The sequence below is a fragment of the Pyxicephalus adspersus genome, chromosome Z (genome assembly GCF_032062135.1).
Source record: "Pyxicephalus adspersus chromosome Z, UCB_Pads_2.0, whole genome shotgun sequence".
Lineage (NCBI taxonomy): Eukaryota > Metazoa > Chordata > Amphibia > Anura > Pyxicephalidae > Pyxicephalus > Pyxicephalus adspersus.
Genome location: NC_092871.1, coordinates 48,390,162 through 48,414,690, shown reverse-complemented (window position 1 = coordinate 48,414,690; position 24,529 = coordinate 48,390,162). Strand labels below are relative to the sequence as shown.

The 24,529-nt window shown below is 38.5% G+C and overlaps 1 protein-coding gene across 1 annotated transcript in view; it reads right to left on the bottom strand.

Annotated features, from left to right (window-relative positions):
- Positions 1–1,418: 1,418 nt before the first annotated feature.
- Positions 1,419–24,529, bottom strand: part of NOTCH1 (notch receptor 1) — a 50,729-nt gene continuing 27,618 nt past the window's right edge. The window contains exons 5-34 of the mRNA XM_072431191.1: positions 24,396–24,518; positions 23,561–23,794; positions 23,110–23,265; positions 22,825–23,010; positions 22,594–22,707; positions 20,937–21,050; positions 19,262–19,495; positions 18,475–18,585; positions 17,224–17,416; positions 16,735–16,880; positions 16,140–16,253; positions 14,723–14,842; positions 14,262–14,414; positions 13,413–13,641; positions 12,609–12,810; positions 12,358–12,511; positions 11,742–11,926; positions 11,492–11,624; positions 10,977–11,234; positions 10,774–10,886; positions 9,732–10,300; positions 9,073–9,492; positions 8,423–8,571; positions 7,719–7,938; positions 7,521–7,611; positions 6,587–6,752; positions 6,070–6,368; positions 5,286–5,433; positions 5,081–5,178; positions 1,419–4,271 (exon numbers count right to left, since the gene is read on the bottom strand). Of these exons, the coding sequence (XP_072287292.1) occupies positions 2,853–4,271; positions 5,081–5,178; positions 5,286–5,433; positions 6,070–6,368; positions 6,587–6,752; positions 7,521–7,611; positions 7,719–7,938; positions 8,423–8,571; positions 9,073–9,492; positions 9,732–10,300; positions 10,774–10,886; positions 10,977–11,234; positions 11,492–11,624; positions 11,742–11,926; positions 12,358–12,511; positions 12,609–12,810; positions 13,413–13,641; positions 14,262–14,414; positions 14,723–14,842; positions 16,140–16,253; positions 16,735–16,880; positions 17,224–17,416; positions 18,475–18,585; positions 19,262–19,495; positions 20,937–21,050; positions 22,594–22,707; positions 22,825–23,010; positions 23,110–23,265; positions 23,561–23,794; positions 24,396–24,518 (6,851 nt within the window). The 3' untranslated portion in view covers positions 1,419–2,852. The remainder of the gene's footprint in view (positions 4,272–5,080; positions 5,179–5,285; positions 5,434–6,069; positions 6,369–6,586; positions 6,753–7,520; positions 7,612–7,718; positions 7,939–8,422; positions 8,572–9,072; positions 9,493–9,731; positions 10,301–10,773; positions 10,887–10,976; positions 11,235–11,491; positions 11,625–11,741; positions 11,927–12,357; positions 12,512–12,608; positions 12,811–13,412; positions 13,642–14,261; positions 14,415–14,722; positions 14,843–16,139; positions 16,254–16,734; positions 16,881–17,223; positions 17,417–18,474; positions 18,586–19,261; positions 19,496–20,936; positions 21,051–22,593; positions 22,708–22,824; positions 23,011–23,109; positions 23,266–23,560; positions 23,795–24,395; positions 24,519–24,529) is intronic.

The following is a 24,529-nucleotide window of genomic DNA, read 5'->3' as shown; positions in this document are numbered from 1 at the left end:
CCCACTGCGTTAAAGCTGAAAGTCTGCAGTTCAATTACATCTGAGTTGTTTCATTTTTAAAATTAATTTTGGTAATGTACAGAACCAAAATTAGAAAAAAGTTGTCTCTGTCCAAATATTTATCGACCTAACTGTATTTCCTAGTCAGGCTCGTCACTGGAACCGAAATTTGGTGACAATCCAAGATATGGACTGTTAAGTGGAAAAGGACTAGCAGGGAAAACTTCTGAGGCCCTTGAAATGTTGACGGTCCAGAAGGACTTTCCTTGCATTTCCTGTTGTGTCTATGGGACTGAAAGTAAAAGGAAATCCTCCCTATAGGACACTACATTTCTACCTTGACAGTATCACATACCTTTTTGAACCACCTTAAGATCCCCCTTTGAAAACCAAACTTCCAGATTTAAAGTACATAGACACCCATGCTCTGGCCTCTTACAATACCTTGCTGCAGCCAGAATGCAGCCACAATCTGCTTGCGCTGGATAAAGAAGCACAGAGTTCTAGTGATAATGTAATGGTGGAACAAGGTTATAAAATCAAAATGGAAATGTTTGAGGTTTTTTTTTTCTGGCTTATTATATTAGAAAAGGTATTTCAAACAGTATCAACATCTAAATTATTACAAATAATAGTGTTCCAAATATGAAGTGAAATTAGACTTTGTTCCCAACTTCAACAGATTCTTTGAGGTGAGTGAGATGTCATGCTATATACATACACTTCTATAGATAAATGGTTTGTTCTTATACAGTCTATGGAGACATAATACTTGAAATCATGCGCATGTAATCAGTCAGTCTCTTTTTATCCCGACCTGTTTCGCCAATATGGCGTACTCAGGGGAACTCAGGGATATATTTGTGTAGTTTCAAGGTAAATGAACTGGAAACTTATTTAATAGTAGGTGCAGTGAATATAGCTGACCTATTATAGTCTAACAGATTTGTGCAGTTGTGGCTGTCAAAACGGTTATAGGTATTTGTAAGGGAACCAAATTATCTTAGGGAATCAATAGCTGTACCATGTACTTGGCAGATACTTTTTATGGACTTTTTTTGGTGGAACAATATTCCATATTACAAAATACTTTTCCATTTCAATCTGCAACAATTATTGCTCAAAATATTTTTTGTTTTAGTTCTGATGCACACAGAGTAGTGTCTCAAAAAATGTGAATGTTTTTTTTTTTTTGTTAAAGCATTTGGAAGGACAAACAGGTTTCCCCCTATATTTCCTGTGCAAGAAAACCTGCAGTGTTAGAAAACTGTGCTGTTCCTATAGCATTATTTTTTACATTCTATAAACATCAGTGATAGATCCTTTAAAATGCCACAAGGAAAGCGTTCAAAAATACTTTCTAAAAATAGATGAATATTTAATGCTTTTTATGAACCAAAACTGTGAACACGCATCTGTAAGTTTTGTTTTATATTGTTTTTATTATACCAAAAACATCCATTTACAAAGCATATTAAAACAAAATACACTGTATTTGCAAACTACAACTTTGCAGGTAGATACATTTGTTTATTTCCGCACTACAATCTAGTTTTATTTTTGATTTTTTTGTTCTTTATACATTGACTCCTGGTCCTCCTGATACTTATCAACATACCACATCAGAGATGTTCATGAGACTAATAGTTCCACCTGGCTGAATTTTGATTGTGCACTTTGTCCTAAACTGTTCCAATGCAATGGAGACAATTGAAGGTCACAGTTTTAGGTCCAAAAGTATTATTTTTCGAAATTAGCATCTGATGGAGTAAAGTTTTTGGTTTGGATTAATGTTTTCTAGTATCTTCCTTTCCAGAAGTGTCAGTGACATGCAACCTGATATGTGATATAAATCAGGACATTCACAAAGATTTTTTAAACAAAATCTACCATAGATATGTACAGAAATTCTCATGCCACAGGCTTGTACCAAAGACCACTCGTGTTTGTCTTGCCGAGGCACCAGTCCCAATTGGAGGGACAAGAGCTTCGAGAAAATGATGTCAAATCTTTAGACACCAATCATAAAACAATTCAAAGATACACATTTCAAAAAGGTGACAAACACAACCTTTTTAAGCCCTTTTTAAAGTTGTGCTATTTTTTCTGCTAACACTTTACAGTAAAATAAAAAGAACAGAAAAAGCCTCTTGGGCACCAAGCAGCAAACTCTTCTGATGCCTTTTTTTTTTTTTTTTTTTTTTTTAAACTTGGCACCATGTACAAAACATGATCTGGCAAATTTTTTTGTTTTATGAGAAAAAAAAATATTTAGCTAATATAAAAGGAGATTTTTTTCTAAAACACATTCTAGTTTACCTAATCTTTCATAATACTGGAAGTGTTTATACATTTTTTAGGTAACACATTGGCCAAAGAAATCATGATTACTTTTTTTCTACAGTTTATAACATGTACACTCTTTTCTTTTTATATACATATATTTACCTATATATGTCAAGGGTTTTGCTTTGCCATTTGTTTTCAACCCATGGAAAAACACATAATAAATAGCCATTTTAAATCAGGAATCTTTGTTAAAATTTTGCCCAGTAAAAAAATCTATATTCTATATGTTTTATGTTAAGGCATGGATATCATGAAATTCTGAAAAACTGAAATAAAAAAGGTAATTTTTTTTTTTACAATGGTAAAAAGAAAAAAAAAAATATATATAAATAAAATAGGGCAGTGTCATGAATAAAAAGAACATAAATAAATAAAAAAAAACTGCAACCGTCTTATTCTCTTATATATAAAAACTGTATAAAAATGTCTTTTAGTCTATCCCAGTGTCTTAGATTTGCCCAAATAAAAACTGAACCTGTCTTTAATGCTGTAGTCTTTGCAGTTCATTTAAAAGCTTCTGGAATATGATTATGCTGGGATTGTATGTTTGTAGGTGGACTTGATATACCTTCTGACCAGTCAGACATATTGGAATGCGGGGAGGAACTTGACCACTGGTCAGGTGACTCAGGAGATGGCGTCAGGAATGGGTGATCGGACACTTGTAATTGGTGGTTTGGAGTGTTGTCCATTGGAGAGGAGTAACTGTGTTGAGATGGTGGCGTCAGGAACTGAGTGGTTGTCATAGACTGAGCGAGAGCTGTTGGCAGGGAGGCAGTAAGGATTTGGGTGTCCTGGGGGATTATAGCATGTAGACCATTACCTGTCATCTGCTGCATTTCTGATTGGGCTATATTACTTCCACAAAACGGTGCACCTATATGGCTGCCAGATGCAGAGTTTGGATTGTTGTGTTGCTGCTGTTGTTGCAGACTTTGTTGCTGCAGCTGTAAATTCTGTTGCTGAATTTGTTGAATCTGTTGAGCTTGAATAAGTTGAGGTTGGTTAGTCATCCGTGTGTTAGGCATGGCTGCGTAGGTCATCATATGTGTTAGAGTAGTCGGTACACCACTGTGCAGAGACGTCATCAGGCCATGTTGTAGAGCCTGCGCTTGCTGGTGGCTACCTTGTTGAAGGTTACCCCTCATAGGATTGTATTGGTTTACTACCATTTCATTCTGAAGCCTCGTCAGCCAGTCACAATGCCCATTCATGGCAGGTGTACCACCCACTGTATACTGCATTGAAGCACTGTTTACAACAGTGCTGGGACTGGACACAGAGAGATGCGTAAGGCGTGGTGCCATAGCATCAAAGCCCATTCTGTTGGAACCAGCAACCATTTCTTGCTTGGTAGCCATATTTAGGTGGTTCAGGGTAATATGAGCATCTTGCATGTTAGTGAGGGGGTTAAGAGGCATTGGTGGAGATTGCTGAAATGGAGAGGTCATGAGAGGAGGAGAAGAGACATCTGACAAATACCCATGAGGTGACTCCAAAGAGTCAACTGGAGATAACACACCAGAACTTCCTGAATCCAGGAGTCCATTTTTTCCTTCCTGGGATTTTTTTCTCCTGGCCTTCATATCTTTAGAATCTTTACAACCAGGGGCCTTGGTACCAGGCTTTCGAGACTTTTTCCCTTGTACTGCTGGTTTCATATTCCCAACATAGCCATTTGGGGAGCAGATGGGAGGGGATAAGGTTGGAGCACCCAGCTGACCGTTGTGTAACTGAGGACTCCTAACTAAGTTGTATTCATCCAACAACCGGACAATGTCATGATGCATACGTTCCTGTGCAATGTCACGGGGGAGCCTATCCATGTGGTCAGTGATGTCTCTGTTCGCAAAGTGATCCAAAAGCACCTTAGCAGTTTCATAGCTTCCTTCTCTTGCTGCCAGGAACAAAGGAGTCTCCTCCTGCAAATATAATGGTTTCAGATTACTAAAATACCCATACTGGATATAAAATATATTCAGAAAGGCGAGTGTTTTAGCCCAGAACGCTTAGTTTCAGGTCATTATTGAGTGACAAGAAAAAAAAAATGACAATAGGAGAAAAGAATAGATTACATAATTAAAGTGTTTGTCTATGCAAAAGTGACATTTTAGTTAAAAGTCTAATAAAGTAAAATTAACACCCCTTGCGGTCTAATTCTGTCCTTATTTTTACACCAAAAGCGATTCATTGTTTTGCATGGAGATTTACTTTACCCTTTAGACTTATAATTCTTAGGCATAATTTACTAAAATATATCCAATATTTAAACACTTAATAAACTTTAAATAAAAAAAAACAAAACACAAAAATCTGTTAAACTAAGGGAGCATAAAAACACTGAAACCTGTAAATAAACTGTACAGTAGCATATATAATACATATAATGAAATGAAATATATAATGATTACTTTGTATTGGATTCAAATTTCAAATAAATTTCCCAACGCGCCTCCCGCACACACCGACGTCCCCGGGAACGTGCACACGCCGGCAGTAGATCGAAGGCAAAGGACACGGCCCGAGGTTGGGCACAAATGAGAAGGACACCGGAGGAGGCTAATGGGACCAGGTGGTTTTTATTCTTGTTTTTAGATACCCTTAGTGTGGCTCGGGGTTACCCTTTTTTAGCATGTTATTTTTTTTACCATGAGCCACACTTGGGAATACTGCCTAGGGGTTTAATAACCACAACTAAAAGAAAGCCTCCTAAATTTTTAGCAACTCATACCTTATTGTTTTGCATGTCCTTATTGGCACCATTCTTCAGCAGGACTGTTGCAGCATCCACATTATTTACTGCAGCAGCCCAGTGCAAAGCAGATTTTCCTGTAAAAAAAATGTGAAAAGGTCAAAATTTTATATTTTTCAGAAAGGACCAAATACAGTACTGAAGCATGCAAATACAAAGGAGATATCGATCACTAAATTCTTACCCAACTCATCGATTGCATTCACATCAGCATGGGAGTTGATAAGTTCTTCAACCATTCCTTCCACTGCCAAGCGAGCTGCCAAGATCAGTGGGGTTGTGCCATCATACATACGGGCATCAAGATCTGTTGCTCTGTTCCGGATAAGAATCTGTATGAAATAAAGTGTTACAAAAATATTGATTAATTCTTTAGAAAAGTATGTTGAATGCTCAGTTTTGGTACTGTCCCTTGACCTTCAAAACATCACTAATCTAAAACAGTTATGCAGTCAAGTTTTGCTGCATGCTTATTCTAAACTACCAGGAAGTTAGAACTTTCAGAAGAAGCCCATGAAAGCTTTCATATCAAGTTTCCTATACAGTAGAATGGGTGTCTTTTAAAAACGTATTTAAAAACTTATATAAGAATATGTTTAGCATAATGTAAAATATTCTTGTATAACTGAAACAAAATAAAAAACCTTTGCAGTTATTTGCAAACATCGGACAGTCATATTTGTGTATATAAAACATGTTATGATCCTGCATAATGCTACCAGTGGCTGTGCTTTGTTTCTTAGCAAGTCTTTCTGTCTGATCAGAGTGACTGAAGACAACAGAACTCCACGTTTTTGTCAGTCATTGATTAGCAGTGTTCACTCCCCAATACACAGAGATTCTGAAAACAGGACAGTACTAAAGGTGGTGGAGGGCACACTAAAACTTGTAAACATGACAGCTCACAGTGTGAAATTCCTCTAATCCAAATATTAAACCTGCCATAGACATAAAAAGAATGTTCATACCTGGAATACACCTTGGGCATCTGCGGCTACAGCGGCATGAAGTGGAGTTCGCCCCATGTTATCCTGCACATTGGCATCTGCACTGGATTCCAACAATCGTTTGGCGGCATCAGCACGGGCATATCGGGCGGCCAGGTGAAGTGCTGTCTCTCCAGTGCGGTCAGTTTGGCTATGTAGGTTGGCACCCTGACCAATGAAGTCTGAGATCATTTGGCCAGACGCATCTTCATCCTCCTCACTGTTGCCAGTTTCCAAGCCTCCTCCACTGCACGCAGCGATCATGAGTGGAGTGAAACCATCTGCAAAGGATTGACAAGCACAGATACATTGGCAACTATAAATCGAAGTTAGTGTACATCTTCACTTTATAGCCCATCTAAGATGTTAAATGAAGTTGTATGTCAGGCAATAAACCAGTGTGACTAGCCAAAGGGCAAATAAAATGGAATACATTTAATTTGGTAGGGTAACCCTTATACTATGAAGAGGAAAGACTGCATCTGAACAGCCATCTTACCTGGTCCGCGTACATTGACATCCATACAGTCGGCATCAATTTCTCCCTGCGGTGGTGTGGGTGCCATGGATGGAGGTCGGAGATCAGCAGCTTCCAGATGTTGTTGGGTCCATTGTCTGTGATCAGTCTGATCGCTAAGGTCAGGAACCAACACAGAATCATCGAACTAAGCAAAAAAATAAAAATAGAACAGATTACAAGGATGAAAAATTTACATAAGGCTAGCATTTTTCTTTAAAGGTCATATACACTAAAAAGTAATTTTTGGTTGTAAGTAGAAACTGTTGCGTTGAATAACCCTTCAGCGTCCCCTTGTTCTGGAGAACTAAAATGAAGATTTCCCTGTGGCAGTTTCTCTGCCTATCCCTTAATAAGCAGATTTTATTTCCCACCAGTAGTATCTTTGCCCTTTCTGGAATGATGAAATTTTCACAGAATAGTTGAAAGAATTTCCCCTCCAACAATGCTCACTTTTTCCACAGTACCTTGCATTAATGCTCCTTTAACAATGGTAAGATTTCCCTCTAGCACCTTGTGTCTCTGCCCCTTCCACAGTGTTGACATTTACATAAAATGTTTCTCAGCACATAGATTTAACACCACTGTACTCCCTAAATATTTGTTAGTTCTACATTTCAATGAAACCATCAGGGTAGGGTGATGCCATAACTTGCTTTTGTAATTTTACCACTGGAGTCCTTGAATGATATATAAAACCAATGAGTGATTTCAATAACCAGTGATCATGCAAAGACCAGAAAATACTAGGTTTGTGGCTGGTTGGTCCTGGAATATTTGTAAAAAACTGAACATAAATCCTGCAAACTTAATATAAACATATATAACTTAAAAAATATATTGACTCTGACATTTATATTTTACACACAAAAAAAGCAATATTAGACAATTTGCATAGTTTAAAGGAAACACTTACTCTGAATCTCTTGTTATCTAGTGTTTCTTCATCACCCCACTCATTCTGATTATCATCCATCAATGAACCCTCTGCACCATTCTTTAAAGGCCTTAATTAGTCAAGGGAAAAAAATTAGATGACACTCTATGGTTGTAAAAACAGATTAGGTCACAAAGTAAAAAAAAAAAAAAAAAAAAAAAAAAAGTTCTCACTTACTTTAAACCCACAGAATCTTCCCCAAGGGGCTCCCTTCGTTTCTTTGTCTTGTTTGACTCCTTCACGGTGTATCCCTCTGGGAACCAGAGGTGTCCATGCTCTCTCCGTCTCTTCTTGTTCACAATGACCCCGGCCACAAGCAAGATCAGCAGGAGGGCGACGGCTCCAACAACCAAAGCAGGATACAGTGGAGAGGTGGGTAGTGGAGGTGCCGTTTCACCTGACGGAAAATAGAACAGACCTGGTAAGACAGACATTAAAGCTGCATTTCACACCGTCGACACAAGGAAAATGAAGGGGAATTTGTTAATAAAAGAAGGAGCAATCTTCAAAAGGAAAAAAAATAGAAATAATGTTATTTTCTTTAACTCATCAGAATTGCAAATTACTGTTAAAAATTCTCTTTTGGCCCAGCCTGCAGTATCAAGAGACAGGTTTGCTTTACTCCTTTAAGAAAAGAGATTAATGAACTTCATATCACTGCGCTTTCATTGAGCTGTTAAGACGAAGGATTTAAGTGGGATTTTAGAGATACCGTTTCTACCACCTCATGTATACGATTGATCTATAAATCTAGGGAAAAAAAAAAAAAAAGAAGAAGAAACATAAAAAGGTATGCTATTTACCCAGCTGGGAGTACAAAAAAAAGGAAGTTTTAGTATCTAACTGTAAAAAGTTTGAGTCTTTTCTAGTACCCTACTTACTTTTTACAGCTTCAATCTTATACGGGATGTCTAGGTTCCCAAGAGAGGCAAGGGCCCCGAGAAAAGCTGCTACATCTGTTGCACTGTTAAAGCATTGGGAAGATGCCTGGAAACATTGCCGGTTATCTATTTCTAAGTATACAATTGACCTGTTAGGAATAAAGAAAAATAGTTAGTTGCACAATGATATTTTATTCTAAGACATATAATTTTTTTTCCGGATAGAATAAGGAAGGGTTAGAACTTTTATGTAATTTTAGCATTGTCGGGGTATCAGGGAAATCTCACCATTGTTGGAGGGACAGAGACACAAATCACTCTCACACTCTCTCAGTGTCATAATAGATTCTACCAATGTGGGAGGAGCAGACACATGCTTTTTTAAAGAAAACACATTACTTTTAGGAGGTGCACAAATCTATAGCACTAAATTACTGTTGGGAAGGTTACTATACTGGGTGGGTCAGCACACAAACTGCTACACTAAAAACTCACAATTGGCCTGCCATTGTTAGCACTAGAAGGGAATATCTTACCATCAGGGAAGGGGCAGTGACAAACTATTGCAGGAAAATATCCCCATTGTGGCAGTTATTAGTCAATCTGATGCTAATAAAAATTTGATTGATATTAAAAGAGTTTTTGCTCACCCTTTTACTTCCAGCTGGTCCAGTTCTCTCCGATACCGTCTTGAAATCAGGGAATCCTTCAAACTGCCTAATATGGCACTGGGGCCTTCCGACCATTCTGGCACCGATCGTTTAATGTGATGTTTCTTAAGCTCCTCCTTGTTTCCATAGTATGGGAAAATCATATAGTCATTGTTTTCATTCTTCTTGAAGACAACATTGGTGTGAAGTATCCGGCTCAGCTCTCTGAGGAAATTAAAGGAATTGTTCTTCAGCTCCTCTGGAGTCATTAGGACCACCACCACCAAGGTGCCATCTGCCAGTTTTTCAGGCATGTTGTTGGCACAGTCCAGGCCATCCCATTCACACTCTGCATTGTTGCAACCTTGATCACAGTGCCCATCCTGGAAATGGTCTTTGCAGTACTGGTCATAAAGAGGACTAATTAAAAAGAAAGACACAATAGGGATATGCTTATTAGGGGACTTACATGTTGTTGTCTGTGTTCAAGAGTTAACAATTTAAAATTTTAGATGTATATGAAATATTGCTGAATTTTCCCATGTGGAGTCTCTCTGACAACAATGTTGTTATAATATGTGGATATATTCTGTTCTAAAATTTCTAACTATAACTTTGTTTCTGATTTTTTTTTTTATTTCTTTTTGTAATCTACTTACTTGCACTGGACTTCAATTTTCTGGCAGTCAAAACCATCATAGAGGCAACCTGCATTGTTGCACTGTGAGTCACATTTGTCGTCATTGAAGTACTTCCAGCACTGGAGTGCCTGTGAGCAGTTCTTCCATGGGTCATTGAATTCGAGCGAGCAATCTCCTCCATCCCAACCACAAGCATTACTATTGCACTGAGCATTGCAGATCTTGTTTCCAGCTTGTTTGGCACACAAGTCGCTCTCACACTTTTCGTTGATTTTCGGTGGGATGATGTCCTGGCCAGGACCACCTTCAAAGTTGTAGTCCAAAATGTGGCAGAAGAGACCGTTAAAATTCTTGGGACAAATACACTGATAAAACGGCTCCTGGGGAAGTGACTTGCATGTGCCACCGTTATAGCAAGAATTGGGATTGCAAGAACTGCTGACTGAATGTTGGCACTCCAAACCAGTGAACCCTTCGGCACACAAGCATTTGGGGCTCTTTAGTGTAGATACACAGGTGCCACCATTTAGACACTGCAGGTTACCACACATCCGAGTGTCATATTCACAGGTAGCGCCATCAAATCCCTGCAACAGAGACATTCAAAAGCTCATAATGCATTTAAAGGGAAAGTTTAATTTGATTTTTGTTTCAAGCCTTGTTATAAAATATACATTGTAATTACATGTGTACATGGCGGCAGTCAGATTTGGTGTTTTCATTTAAAGGCTCTACAATGATTCTGTTTATTACTGCTAGGTATAAATTGCAAGGGTATGAATTGGTCAACACAGAAAAAATTGCAGAAGGATCTTCTGTTCTGCATTTTCAGCCAGTTTCAACAACCTCTCTCCAATGGCCTAGTGATGGAATTTGAACAAATATTGCCTTTACTTGTTTTTTTCCAACTTCAGTAAAAGAGTTGAAAAAGTTTAAAACCGTACTCCGGGATTTGGAAAATGACAGGTCCACATTACACAACCCGGGTTAACCCGACACTAAAAGTTGTACAGACCTGGTCTTTCTATAGATATCACATGCTAAACCTCTACAAACTTACCGCAGGACACTTGCAGATGAAACCACGCTCTGTATTGCTGGCTATAGCGCAGGTTCCTCCATTTCTGCATGGTTTTGCTTTGCATCCATCAAGTAGCGACTCACAGCGTCTCCCTAGGCAAAAAGTAAGGCATCATAAGCCACAAAGACAAAGTCTATTGGACCAATGAGTGCCAAAAAAAAGAGCAAGGGTTAGTTTCTTACCTGTGAATCCCTGTCTGCATTCACATCGGTAATCGTTAATGAGCTGTACGCAGTTCTGTGTTCCACGGACATCACAAGGATTAGACAGGCACTCGTTCACGTCTCCTTCACAGCGCTCTCCAACAAATCCCGGCAGACAGTTACAGTGGTACCCGCCTACCCGGTCAACGCACTTGCCACCATTAAAACATTTGGGTTCTTGGTTGGGTCCTTCATAAAATGGATTGCAGTCATCTATGTTAATTTCACAATGAACACCTAAAAAAAATACTTTAGTTAATGGGGTAGGGTATTTCTTTGTGCATATTTTTATTTTTAATTATTCAGAAACAAAGTCAGTTTGAACTAAACAAATTCAAACAGGTCCTCTTTAAAAGTAATTTTGTTTTTTTACCAACAAAAGAACACCCTCTACCATTTTTATTATAGGTGAAAAAGTAAAACTCCATGAACAGGGAGTATCCAAAAAAATTTGGTAATAAAGAAAAATTTTAGGGGATGTTTCCCTGACTCACCCTGAGTTCCTCTGGGACAGGAGCATTTGTAAGTGTTGATAAGGTCAATACAAGTTCCTCCATTCTGGCAAGGGTGAGAGTGACATTCATTGATCTCCTCTGAGCAGTTAACACCATGATATCCAGCTACGCACTAAGAAAGGCAAAAACAAAACATGTGATTTGATGATCCGCTTTGTCTGCTCCAAATAAACCTAACATGTCAGGAATTCAAACTGTATTGTGAAAATACATTGAGGAGATGGCACACCTCACAAGAGTAGCCTCCTAGGTAGTCTGTACATGTAGCTCCATTCTGGCATGGATTGGGAGAACATTCGTCCACCTGCTCCTCACAGTAACTTCCTGTATAACCAGGCTGGCACAAGCAGTAGTGAGTATTTCCAGTGTCCCTACATGACCCAGAATTGCGGCACAGATTGTTGACATCCACATCTAAAAAAACAAAGGTCATATTAGAAGGAATACAGCAAAGAAATGTGATGCACACAGACTGAATTCAGAATCCTTAAGTAAGGCTATGCTCTGGCCAACACATTTTCTGAGGGTATGGATGGAGAACAAGAATCATTCATTTTTTTGTTGTCTTCCCCCTTAATGGGAAAGGGAGTTTACCTTAACTTTTAGGGACTAGGACAAAAAATATGTTGTTAATGCCCTTGGGACAGAAAGACACACACAGCAATTCAAACCTAGTGGACATTATAAACCTTCCCCATGCTACTAAATGTGTGTATTTTGTTGCAACATCTGACATGAAACTTAAAACACTTTTTCCCCTCACGAGGAAAAAAGAAATTAAAAAAATATAGCTGTTTGGCTTTAACTCTTATAAAAGGAATATCACCATTAAGCTCTGAACATACTTCTCTGTAGGGCAGCAACCTCACATGAGACATTGGGCACATCACAATACAATCCAGTCCAGCCACTGTTACATTCACATCGATAAAGGTTATTTGTCTGCCAGCATTTTCCTCCATTTTTGCAAGGCGAGGAATCACACCAACGAACCAGATTCTGTTAAAAATTAACATGACATGAAACTTATTAGTGTTGATCCTAAAACAGTGGATAACTTGTCTCAGTTCAGACAGTAATTGCCTTCAATACACACCTGACAATTTATCCCAGTGTACCCCTGAGGGCAAGTGCACTTGTAGGTGCCATAGCTGTCCTGGCAAGTCCCACCATTCATGCAGGGCTTGGAGTCACACTCATTGATGTCGTGTTGGCAGTAGCTTCCAGTAAAGCCAGGTGGACAGAGGCAGGTGAATGAGTTAATACCATCAATGCAAGTTCCACCATTGAAGCAGGAGCTGGGAAAAGGAAGGTGTTTGGTGGATGTTAGAAAGGTAAACCTTTGACTTACATCTTTCAGATATTCCATTGGTGGAATCTCTGTGCTAAGTTTCAGGGCTGCATACTTGCTAAGGCCATTAGAAGGGTTTACTACCATCCCTGATTGGTTTTTAAAATTATTTTATATTTTGGAGATAACAGGAGGAGCTGGGAGAATGGCAGATTTTCCTCTCTATACAAAAATTTACCTTCCATTTATTTATGGGCTGAAATACTATCCAAATGCCTGCCTATCCCAGCTATGCATACCCACAATAGGGACTGCATGGTGTTACAATGCAAAAAAAATTACATTTTATACTTTATAAATAACCATGCCTATGCATACCACAACTAAACTGGTGATCTGTTTCTCACTCAAACTTGATCTTTTAGCCAGTATTTTGTTGGCAAAAGAGGCTATATACAAGGACTGTTCGCAGATCATTGAAGCTGATCGGCAGACATTTGCAATGGATGCCCACTTGTTGGCCAAATACCCTACAGAACTACCACTAATCTAATCTACTATTTGTAGTAAAAATTTCACAAAATATATTAACTTCAGAGGCAGCAGTACCTTTCTGTGCAGTCAGGTGTATTAATTTCACAGTGGATGCCGCTGAAACCAGATGGACAAGTACAGGTATAACTGTTGACACAGTCAGTGCAGTTGGCACCATTTTTACAGGGGTTGCTTGCGCACTCATTAATATCCTCATCACATTTTAGACCTCTGAAGCCCGGCAAACAGTTGCAAAAGAAATCATTAACCTCATCAGTGCAGGACCCTCCATTGTGGCAAGGATCTAAGAACAGAATACACAAAATATTGAATAGAGGAGCTAAAATGTTATCAAAGTAAAAATTATCTAAATTTATGTCAGGAAAAAACAAAAAACAAAAACATATTTGGTAAATCATTGCAGTACATGCACATTTTCTCAAATTTTACCTCTATGAGAACAATAAATACAATACCTACTGATATATCAGAATTTAGTGTGTTTTTCACTTCCTATTTGGGCTTACAACACAGTACGTCCTGCCAGCCCTGCCCGATTGCAGAATGTGCATACTTCTTCAGCTAAATAATATTTTTCCCTTGTCCGCAAGAGCCTGTCTACACATTGTGCAGGAACACACCTTGTGTCTAGCATTAACATGCACTTTATCACAGCTTAACAATAATTGAGTTAAGAAAGTCTTAATTCTGACCGGGCCACCAGTTTATAGATATGGCCCTAAAATGTATATGAAGCATTTTTTTCTGATGCATTTAAAACAAAAAATGGCTCTGCAACAAGCATAACTAGCACTACAGTAACACATGCATTACCACAATGTACACCATTAACAAAAGTGTTTCAAAGAGATTTTTGTTGGCGACAAAATTATTTTATTTTTGAGATGATCATGGACTACTCACTTGGCAGACAATCGTTGATATCAGTCTCACAGTTCCTGCCAGTGTAACCGGGTTTACAGTTGCATTTGTAGCTTCCGTTTGTGTTCTGGCACAAAGCACCATTTCGGCATGGGTTTTTCACACATTCATTTATGTCGATCTCACAGGTTTGCCCTTAATGAAAAGATTTATAATTTGAGTAAAACATAGCAGAACACATTCTAATTTAGCATTAAACATTTTTTTTAGAGGATCTTTTGGGTTGTAGGTGGTAGATCAGTCAACGAATGACTTTTTTATCCAAATACCAAAGTCCATACAGAATACTATTCACTTTACAAATGTACAACGCATAATGTTAATAGTTATCTCTTGGTGATGAGTTTTGCTTTTTCCAAGTAGACTTCCATTGAGCTTGTTTCATTTCTTGAACTATTTTGTGACACATGCAAGGGAATATGTAAATTGATGTATACACAAACCTTGCCATCCCACAGGGCAAATACAAGAGAAGCTTTCATAGTCTTCAGACTCTTGACATCTGCCTCCATTCTTACATGGGCTGTTACCACATGGTGCCAGAACATCTTCACATGTCTCACCTGAAATTAAAGAAAACTTTACTTCAATTTGCTGAGCAGTTAAAGAAACCTAAATACAAAGAAAAAATGCAAAATTAACTTAAAGCCTATTTTACTTGTTTGTTTTACTTTTATTTTTGGGCTGGTTCCAGACACTCATGTTGAATTCTTTATAGTACTGACCTGGCAATGTGGGATAGGGATCTCACAAAAATTGAGTCCCCAAGAGAAAATGGCAGTAGTGCATGTGTGGCTATTACATAGTAGGTAACATATCCCTCTGTTAGCTACTATCTCTCTAGTCGGCAGGGGCTACATTCCATAACCTCCACAATCCCTTTTTGCTGCCAGGGAAATCTGGAGCAGTCAGGAAATTCATTGCAGCTTCCTACAATTGTCTGTACGGCCATTTTAGTGGAAGGGGAAGCAGGAAGCAAACAGACAGACTTTAAATGGGAACAGTTCCCAACTGCATATCGCATATCTGTCAAAATAACCCTTATCCGCCTCATGGAGGCCAAACTGGGTACTGTGGATATTGGCCTCTGTCACTATCAAAAGAGCAGAACAAAATATGCATAGAGACAATTTTTCCACCCAAAGGCCCCTGAAAGTATCCAGAGAGGATCTCAGGCTATTTTTCCAGGGGGAAAAAAAGGGCAAAAGAGCACAAGGCAATTCATCTCTTTTTCCAAGCAAAATATTTTTGTCCTCTTTTGTGAGGGCAGAACAATGAACACAGACAGAAAACAAGGTTTGGCTTTGAAAAAAAAAAAAAAAGATTAATAACTAAAAGATATTTTATTGTGGAACTTGCAATACCACTATATACTGCAACAACATGTCACTTGTTTCCCCCAAGATGTAAAATTCACTACAATCCCAATGGTAAACACAAGCAACACTGTGATGCTGCAACTAGGTGTTGGAAATGGCCTAATGACCTAATTCTCGGACTGTGACTTTTCATTTTCTTTGTATGGCTCTTTCTCCAGCAGTAATTTATTAACATACACAAAGAATGTCTGATTACAGCTTTTTGCATACAAAATCCTTCTACTGATTGCGGTCAAATGCAGGGAAGTGTCATTAGCAGGTATGAGGGGCTTTGATTTTTTTCAATGGGAAAAATGTCTGTACTCTGGGAGGGAGCATAGCATGCCTGCTCAGGACATATAGAGGAAGAAAATATTGACAACTTTAATTTTGCTGCAAGGAGCATGAAAAGAATGACTGTAGCATTGAATCTTGGTTACTTGTTTTGTGTGGTATTGTGGTACTTTAAAGATGAATACTCTTTGATAGATTGGTGGCTTACCTGTATAGGGGAGTGGGCAAATACACTTGTATCCGGCAACCCCATCAATGCAAGTACCTTGATTCAGACAAGGGTTCGATGCACATTCGTTAATGTTGGTCTGACAGTTAACTCCTGTGAGGAAAAAAAGATGAAACATTACAGAGTTACTGGGGGGAAAAAACAACATTTGTCTATTAGGTTTATCTTCCTTTTCATAAAAAGCCAGAAAACCTGTTACAGAGCTCCAAATGCCTCTAAAATCCCAATTTCCAAAGGCATTAAAATTCTGTTTATATATTTACTAAATGTTTTTACTTGTAAGTCTCCGTAAACATTTATATTTTGTGTAGATATAAACACACCAAGTCCCTTTTTAAACTATTTACTGAGATGACAAAAAAACAGACAAACAACATTTCCTTTGATGAGTTGTCCACATTTTAACATGTACTGTAAACAACTTTATGTGCCTTCATTGCTTCTGTAGTAATTTTGAGCTCAGTATACTATATATTATTACTTATTACGTATGTACACTCTGTCTACTGAAGAATACAATGCCACAAGTTTAGGCATGAAGGCCCTGTAGCCTCAGCAGAGTTCTTTTACTCACCAGTGAACCCTTCTCTACAGGAACAGATATAGCCACTGGTCATGTCCTTGCAGGTGCCAAGGTTCATACAGGGATTGGAGTCACATTCATTGTTATTAATGTCACAGTTGGTGCCGCTCCAGCCTGAGTCACAATTACACTTGTACCTTTAAAAACAGACATTAAACACAAGGTCAATGCGGGAACCTAAAATACATCTGTGGACCTAGTTAACAGTCATACACAAACACTATTATCTTGCTCTGAGCTGTTAGAATGGCAAAAAGAAATCCTTTACTGTAAGTGGCTACAACTGACAACACTTTTTTTCTGCCAACCACTGGGCTAGTTCAAACTCGCTGTGGGTATATCTAGAGAAAGGAAGCTAGTTTTTTTAATGCCAATCATCCACAAGGAAAATATTTCCTAATTCCAAATCCCTGAAAACAGTTAAAGGAACAAACATTAAGTTTCAAACAAATAAATAACTCTATGCAATTGTTAATTTACCCATTAACCCCATCGCGGCATATTCCATGGATACAAGGGTTGCTGCGGCACTCATCCACTTCAGACAAACACGTAGGTCCCTGGAAGCCTTCTGGACAAGTGCACTTGAAGCCATTGACAAGGTCTTCACAAGTCCCTCCATGACGACAGGGGTTACTGGCACATTCATCAATGTTGATGTTACACATTTTTCCTATAGAACACAATATTAAAAAAAATAGTGATTAGATCTCAAATAGCCTAGAAACTTTCTTATCTCAGCTTGAGATAAGAGATGCATAAAGATGAGAGATGCTGCTAATATGCTATTGTGCTGCCATTTGGTTATTCAGCATTCAGCAATGATTTGATTGAACAGCCAATGTCAAGGAAGAGGTGTTGAGGTGCAAGTGTGATTATTACTATATGTTCTTTATTCTCAGTGTTTGTAATGCTAGGGGCTATGCAACACTAATCATTTTCTCCCTAGTTCCCCTAGTTAATAGATGTGAGTAAGAGTCCCTAGTAGCAAAATTAAAAAAGCAATATTCAATAGAAATAAGTTGTTTTGCATTATGTTTTTCTCCCTTGTTCCTTGAGTTACCCCTTCTTCCTATTCTCCTGTGACAGAGGCCTTTAATGGGACAAGCACACAGAAATTAGAGTCTATTGATCACGGACAAATAAAGAACAGGGCAAAAAGTTCTATTCATTAAGTCTGCACAGGTGGTCGGCGAGCCTTAGAAAGGGGTACTGCTTAATTAAGGAATCCTATTACCCTCTTCTAACCGCACACTAATCATACAAGCTTAGAAACTCTATCCCCTAGCTGAGCTGAATAGCCTGGAATCCCTAATTGCAAGTTTAAGCCTCTGCTGCAATCCTCTGTCCAGCCGAGTTCACATACCACTTCCTGTGACTGGGACGTTATTGCTAAAAACTAAGCAGGAAGATGATTTTACATTTCCTCTTTGTCTGAAAAGCTCTGATATAAGAAATAAAGGAAAAAAAAAAAACGAAACAAAAAACTTTGTCCACCTGCCTCCTAATGAGACAACACTGAGTTTGATGTATTACGCTAACCATTTACTATACAACTGTAGGTTGTACAATCTGCTTTAGATCCTGCCAATAACTATGCTAGCTTGAATGTCTACCAGCAGCATACAAATTGAAAAGTTTGTTTAGGTATGTGGTCACATTATCTAGTTATACTAAAGCCAATCATATTATAATGTGCATTGCCAGTTTAATTGCTGTGTGATGCATTACCTGTGTAACCTGGTTCGCAGGCACACTCATAGCCATCAATCTTATCAATGCATTTGCCAGAGTCGCATGGGTTACTGGCACAGTCGTCCAAATTGATCTCACAATTTGTACCTTAAATAGAAAAACAAAAAAGAAAATTCATGATGTGAATTCACCATGAAGCTTACTATAGTTTTTCCAAAAACTGCTGTAATCCATAGCAACTGGATTACAATTGAGTCACTTTTCAGTGTCCAGAAGAATACCATTTAAACTAACTGTTACTATTTTACAAGACTGAAATGGAATCTCACTGCAAAACAAAACCATCAATGCAACCATCTATCTACTATCCTCTAGGTCACAGCAGTGATGCAAGGTGTGCTGGAAGGAACCATAGAGCAGTGTTGGGGATCAGGCATCCAACACTATCAAGAGTAAAGCTACGTACACACGTCAGATTTTTATCGGCCAATTATCGGGTGAAAATCTGCCGTGTGTACAGTCGGTGTCGTCCATCGTCCGGACGACCGACCTGCCGGATCCACGGACGATGGACGACGTTCATGTATCGTGCACTCCCTTGTCGTTGGAAAGGATCGTGAAAGATCCTTTCCAACGACAAAAATTGGAAGTGTGTACGCAGTTTAAGGCTGAGGATTTTGTTTGTTCAGGCAGCAGAGCAGATGAATAATTAATTGTTTACTTTGCAGAGAGATTTATTTTTCAGACACCAGAGTCACTTTTAGGTTGTATAGTATATGGAATACAAATGTGAACACAAGCCAAAAGAAATGAGGGCACTTACCTGAGGTCCCCCTTAGGCATTGGCACACATAGCTGTTAATCTTGTCCATACATTCTCCTCCGTTCTGACAAGGCATGCTTTGGCATTCGTTAATGTCAGTGTCACATAGTCTTCCGGTAAACCCAGGTCTACACTGGCAGGTGAAAGTGGCAATACCATCAATGCAGGTACCATAATGGCAAGGGTCCGGGTGGCAGTCGTTTATGTCAGTCTCACAGTGCACCCCTGTAAAACCTATAAACCAGAAGTGTCACACATCAGACATGTACCTAAAACAGTTACATCAAATCCAAGTCACCAAATTGTCAAAATATCAACTTTTTTACCTTCTGAACTTTTTCCATTTGTGCCTATTAAAGCAGATTTTCCTACCTTCTAAAGCAGACGCATTGAAAAAAAATAAAAACTACAAAATTAAAATGTTTGCAAGTTCAACTTTATTTGCACTTTTTGCTGAAGATAAACTAAAATAATTGGCAATTATATAAACAGTGTTTTGATGGGGTTACTTTTTTTTTTTCAAAAAGAGACAGGGTAAAACCCTGAATGGATATAGCAGTTTTCATGGCTCACTTGCTGGCATTTAGACTGGCCTGATTAGAAGTTATTCAGCTGTGAGCCATCTCTTGCATGAGCTGCTCAACAATAGGGCCATTATCCCCCTTTTTGGGCTCATGTCATTGAGGCCGCTCCTCCCAGCGACACAGAAAGGCCCTTGCTGTTTTCTAAAGCTGGCTCAAACTTTTTCCCGCGTCTTTTTTGTCAGTGTATGGAAAAGGCTTGCAGCTTCAGGGAGAAAAAGGACAGGCACAAAAGCAGAAAAGAATAGGAGGCCTCTTTACTGGTGACACCACTGCCCTGAACTCAACATTGAAAGATGTCTGCTTTGGCTCTATTTATGCCACTAGAGCCAGTGACATCTGCTGCAACAGATCCCCTTCCAAAAAGTGCTACTCAGTATATAATCCCCTGCCTATAACTGCACATAGAATGATTTTCTGGTAGTCTTTCTGGCTAATAAATCAGAAACTCTAAACCTACATTTTTTCAAACAAAACAAGAAAAACAAGAGGACTTTGTATCCTTTACATCAGAATTTGCCCCAGGAGGACAGTACAATCCTTTTTTCTATTTTTTTCTCTTTCCTGTCTCAGAGACACAACAGTAAGAGAAAAGATAACTCTAAAATTATGGGTAATGCTACTTTAGACCACTGTTACCAAAGGGTTCTCCATTAAAAACTTCCCCTTTATTCTTGGTATTTGCATCCTGTTGACAACAACAACCAGTTATTGATAAAGAACTGAAAATGCTAGCTTGGCCGTCATGTAATCCAAAATGCGTAGCACTTTCCGAACTGCTAACAGAATAAGCAAGCAAATTAGCCCCCCTGAATCTGCTTTGACTTTGAATGCTTGTTACTGGTTATCGACACAAAACATAAAATAAGTACATTTCTCTAAAATCTGGCCAGAAAATCTATTAGTATAGGCAAGGGACCAAATTCTTCAAAACACTGCAGAATAATACAATGTCCATGCAGACTGCTTCTTAGACGGAATTCAGAACTACAAAGCAAAATTGGTAAGTGCTCAGCTACCACACTAAGCTAGACATTGCCTTCATATCAACTAGAAACGCCAGATTTAAGGGTCATTAAAAATCGGAATGTTACCTTCAGCACATTTGCAAGTGTAAGCATTTGGCCCATCTACACACTTGGCACCGTTCTTGCATGGTGTACTGGCACATTCGTCTATATCGTACTGACACTGAGGCCCGTTGAAGCCTATAACAAGGGGAAAAAAAAACCATAAATAAAAGTGGATTTGTGCAAATTCTTAGAGAGAACACTTGGGCAGGGGCCGAAGTCATAGGTTGTATGCAGGCTGGTTTTCTGCAACCGCATTCTAGTGTACTGCACTGCGTATTGTACCTAAACTTTATAAATAAACAAAAAAAAAAAACAATTTGTACATTATAGATGGCTAGCTAAAAGTACTAGTATATGTTAGGACAAACATTTTGGGACATTAAAATCTTTTTTTTTTTTTAAATAGTTGCTTAGTCATTTTGCAGATCATTGTGCACTATTAGACCGAAGGCTGCTCACACACAAAGCTAATGCAAAGTCCCTTCTATTCACCTTCTTTTTTTTGTAAAAATACCACATTACAGTTTGTTTGCCATCTAAGCCCTAAAACTGCCCCCTAACTCGAGGTCTGGCTTTTAAGGAGAGCTTTGTATCCACAATCCCAACACTGAATGCACTCAATGGCTTCTCTGGGAATTCAGCTCTACCGTTTCCCTCTACCCCAGACAGAGCAAAGTGTGCTCTTTATTCAGAAATTTCAGAACTTGCTGTGTGTTACCATAGTAATGACCACATAGGGAAATGATAGCTATAAACCCCTGACAGTGCATTCTCAACATCTTATTTAAAATCATGGTGAAGCATTATCCCTCCTAAAAGATTAGCTAGCTGTAAACCTTGCAACCAGACCATTGTTTTTTTCAGGAAAATACACAGGGTTTTCTCTTTAGAGAAGACCAGTGCAATCTCTTAACCAGTAAATTTGAACTAGTTAATGTGGTTTAGGTTGCCATCCAGCCAGTGTTTTACTGGCCATGCTGGTAAAAATTGGACTAGTCAACGATAATATTAGGTATAAAAAAAGTAAGGCTGGTATTTTTTGCCAAAAAAAGGTGGCAAGCCTAAATGTTCAGCCAATTTGTTCACTAGGAACATATGAGGTAAACAGAAATCATTTAAGGACAAGCCAATTGTTTTTGTAACCTGCATTGGGCTTATGGGGATATGAGACAAATATTCGGTCTACTTACATTATTTAATCACATAGAATACTGTGATGTGGTTAAACATGGCTCTGTGCATATTCTGGTACAAATCGCCCAACCCCAAATAATCCATTAACCTAGGTAGCAAAGTCATATTAGGAATTGTTCTCCTGTTGCTTTATATAGAAACTGTAACTTGTTAACCTGCTCACATATTTTCTTAGGACAAATTTCCTTTAAAGTCTCATGAGATATTAGAAGTTGCAAAAAATAAAATAAAACCACAAAGTAAAATCACTAAAAATACTGACCACTTGTGATCCTTACACTGCAATTTTAAGTAATCATAATGCAATTTTATTTCATGTCAGCCAGCATAAAATTCTATCTTAGAAATCATGTGTCAGCAAGACAGAAAATAAAAACAGATGAGGGGAGAGATTCCCCTATTGAGAACTGATAAAATCTGCCAAAGGCTGAAGATTAACAGCAACCTTGCAAAACAAAGCTTCCTTATTGATCTCTTCTCTCACCTGTAGGGCATTCACAGTGAAACTCGTTTATTTTATCGATGCATTTGCCATTGTGTAAGCAGGGGTTGCTGGAGCATTCATCTGTATTGATTTCACAGTATGTGCCTTCATAGCCTTAAAATCAAAAGACATTAGAGAATAAGTACTAAAACGTATAAGCTGAGGCTGCATAGTTGAGGCTTCTGACAGTAAGTTAAATTTATGTTTATTTATTTTTTTTAATTGTGGTACCTGGCATACAGATACACTGGAATCCACCAATCTGGTCAAGGCATGTGGCATCATTTTGGCAAGGGTTTGAAAGACATTCATTTACGTCAATTTCACACCGTGGTCCAGCATAGCCTGGGAGACAGTTGCACTGGAAAGAACCTTGAGTGTTGATACACTTTCCTGCATGTTCACATGGATTGGCACCTGAACAAAAAGGTAAAATTATTATTCTGAAACATTAGTAACAAAATGTAAAAAAAAAACAAAAAAAAAACAAATTATTTAGTTAAGCCTCTGCCCTACCAAGTGAGCACTCATCCACATCGTGATTGCAGGCAGGACCGGTGTAGCCAGATGGGCAAGTGCAGATAGCTTTGCCATTGACAGGGTTGGTATCACAGTTGGAGCCCTCATTGCATGGGTTACTGATACAAGCATCCTCAAGGTGACAGAGAAGACCTAAACAGATAGAGTATTCATTTTTAGATGTAGTTTTTGCCAGAATTCTGGTCTTTTGCTCAGTGCTTATATCAAAACAAAGCTGTTCCCTGTAGATGTGAAATGCACCAGCTCTCATATTAATGAAGTGACAGTCATCTATCAAATATAGAAAAATCATTGCAAACCTTTGATCAGAAGTTTTCCCAGTTGACTAGTGTACAGGGACAGTGTATGAGTCACCCTGTGTAAATAAAATACTACTAAAGGAAAAAAAGTAACCTTGTATTCTAGCTAAAAACAGTTCTTTTCTTACCTGTGCGTCCATGTGGACATTCGCAGTAGAAAGATGCAACTCTATCATGACAGGTAGCTCCATTGTTGCAAGCAGCATTGGCACAATCATCAATGTTTTCACTACAATCCTCTCCAGTCCAGCCGTTGACACAGACACAATTAAATCCCCCATGAGTGTTGTGGCATGTACCACCATTCTGGCAAGCATTTGGCATCAACTGACATTCATCCACATCTTCTGTGCAGTACTGGCCTATGGAAAAAGATAATTAAAACAAAAATGCAACTTAGGTAACATATATGTGCTTCCAGTTTTTAATTTCCAGTGGCCTCTTATGGGGGCGTTACAGGATTAAAGCCCTTGGGAACGGAGGCATATCATTTTCTTTTACTTTCTAGGATTATCTGTCTGAAGGACGGGAAAAATGCTTGGGAAATTTTTTTACCAGCTGCAATTAAATGTCCTATACTAAAATACCTGTAAAAGGAAATGTTACGACCAAGTGTTACAATTTACTATGAGCAAATGTTAAGATTTATCAATTACATATTTGTCAAGGCCTCAAGAGCAGTCACAGAAAATTCCATCTGTGTAGCCATTGCAGAAGGCAAATTTACCAAAGTATGAAACAGGCAGGTTGAAACAAGTGTAAAATACTATAATGAAAAGACAGTGTAGAAAAAATGTTCCTTGGTACAACCAGGGTGAACTATGCTATGCTTCAATACCTGGACTCTCATTACAAAAAATTGTTTTTAATTTGCATTACTGAACTGAATTAACATTACCAAAAAATGTTAATTGGAAAAAGGTAACTAAAACTGATCTTGGATTTTCATTTTATGCAACTTACCAGTCCAGTCAGGGGGACACTGACAGTTATAGGTGTTTACACCATCCACACAGGTCCCTCCGTTCTTGCAGTTGTGTCCAGGGCAATCGTCAATGTTTTCCTCACAGTTCTGACCTGCAAATCCTACGAAAAAA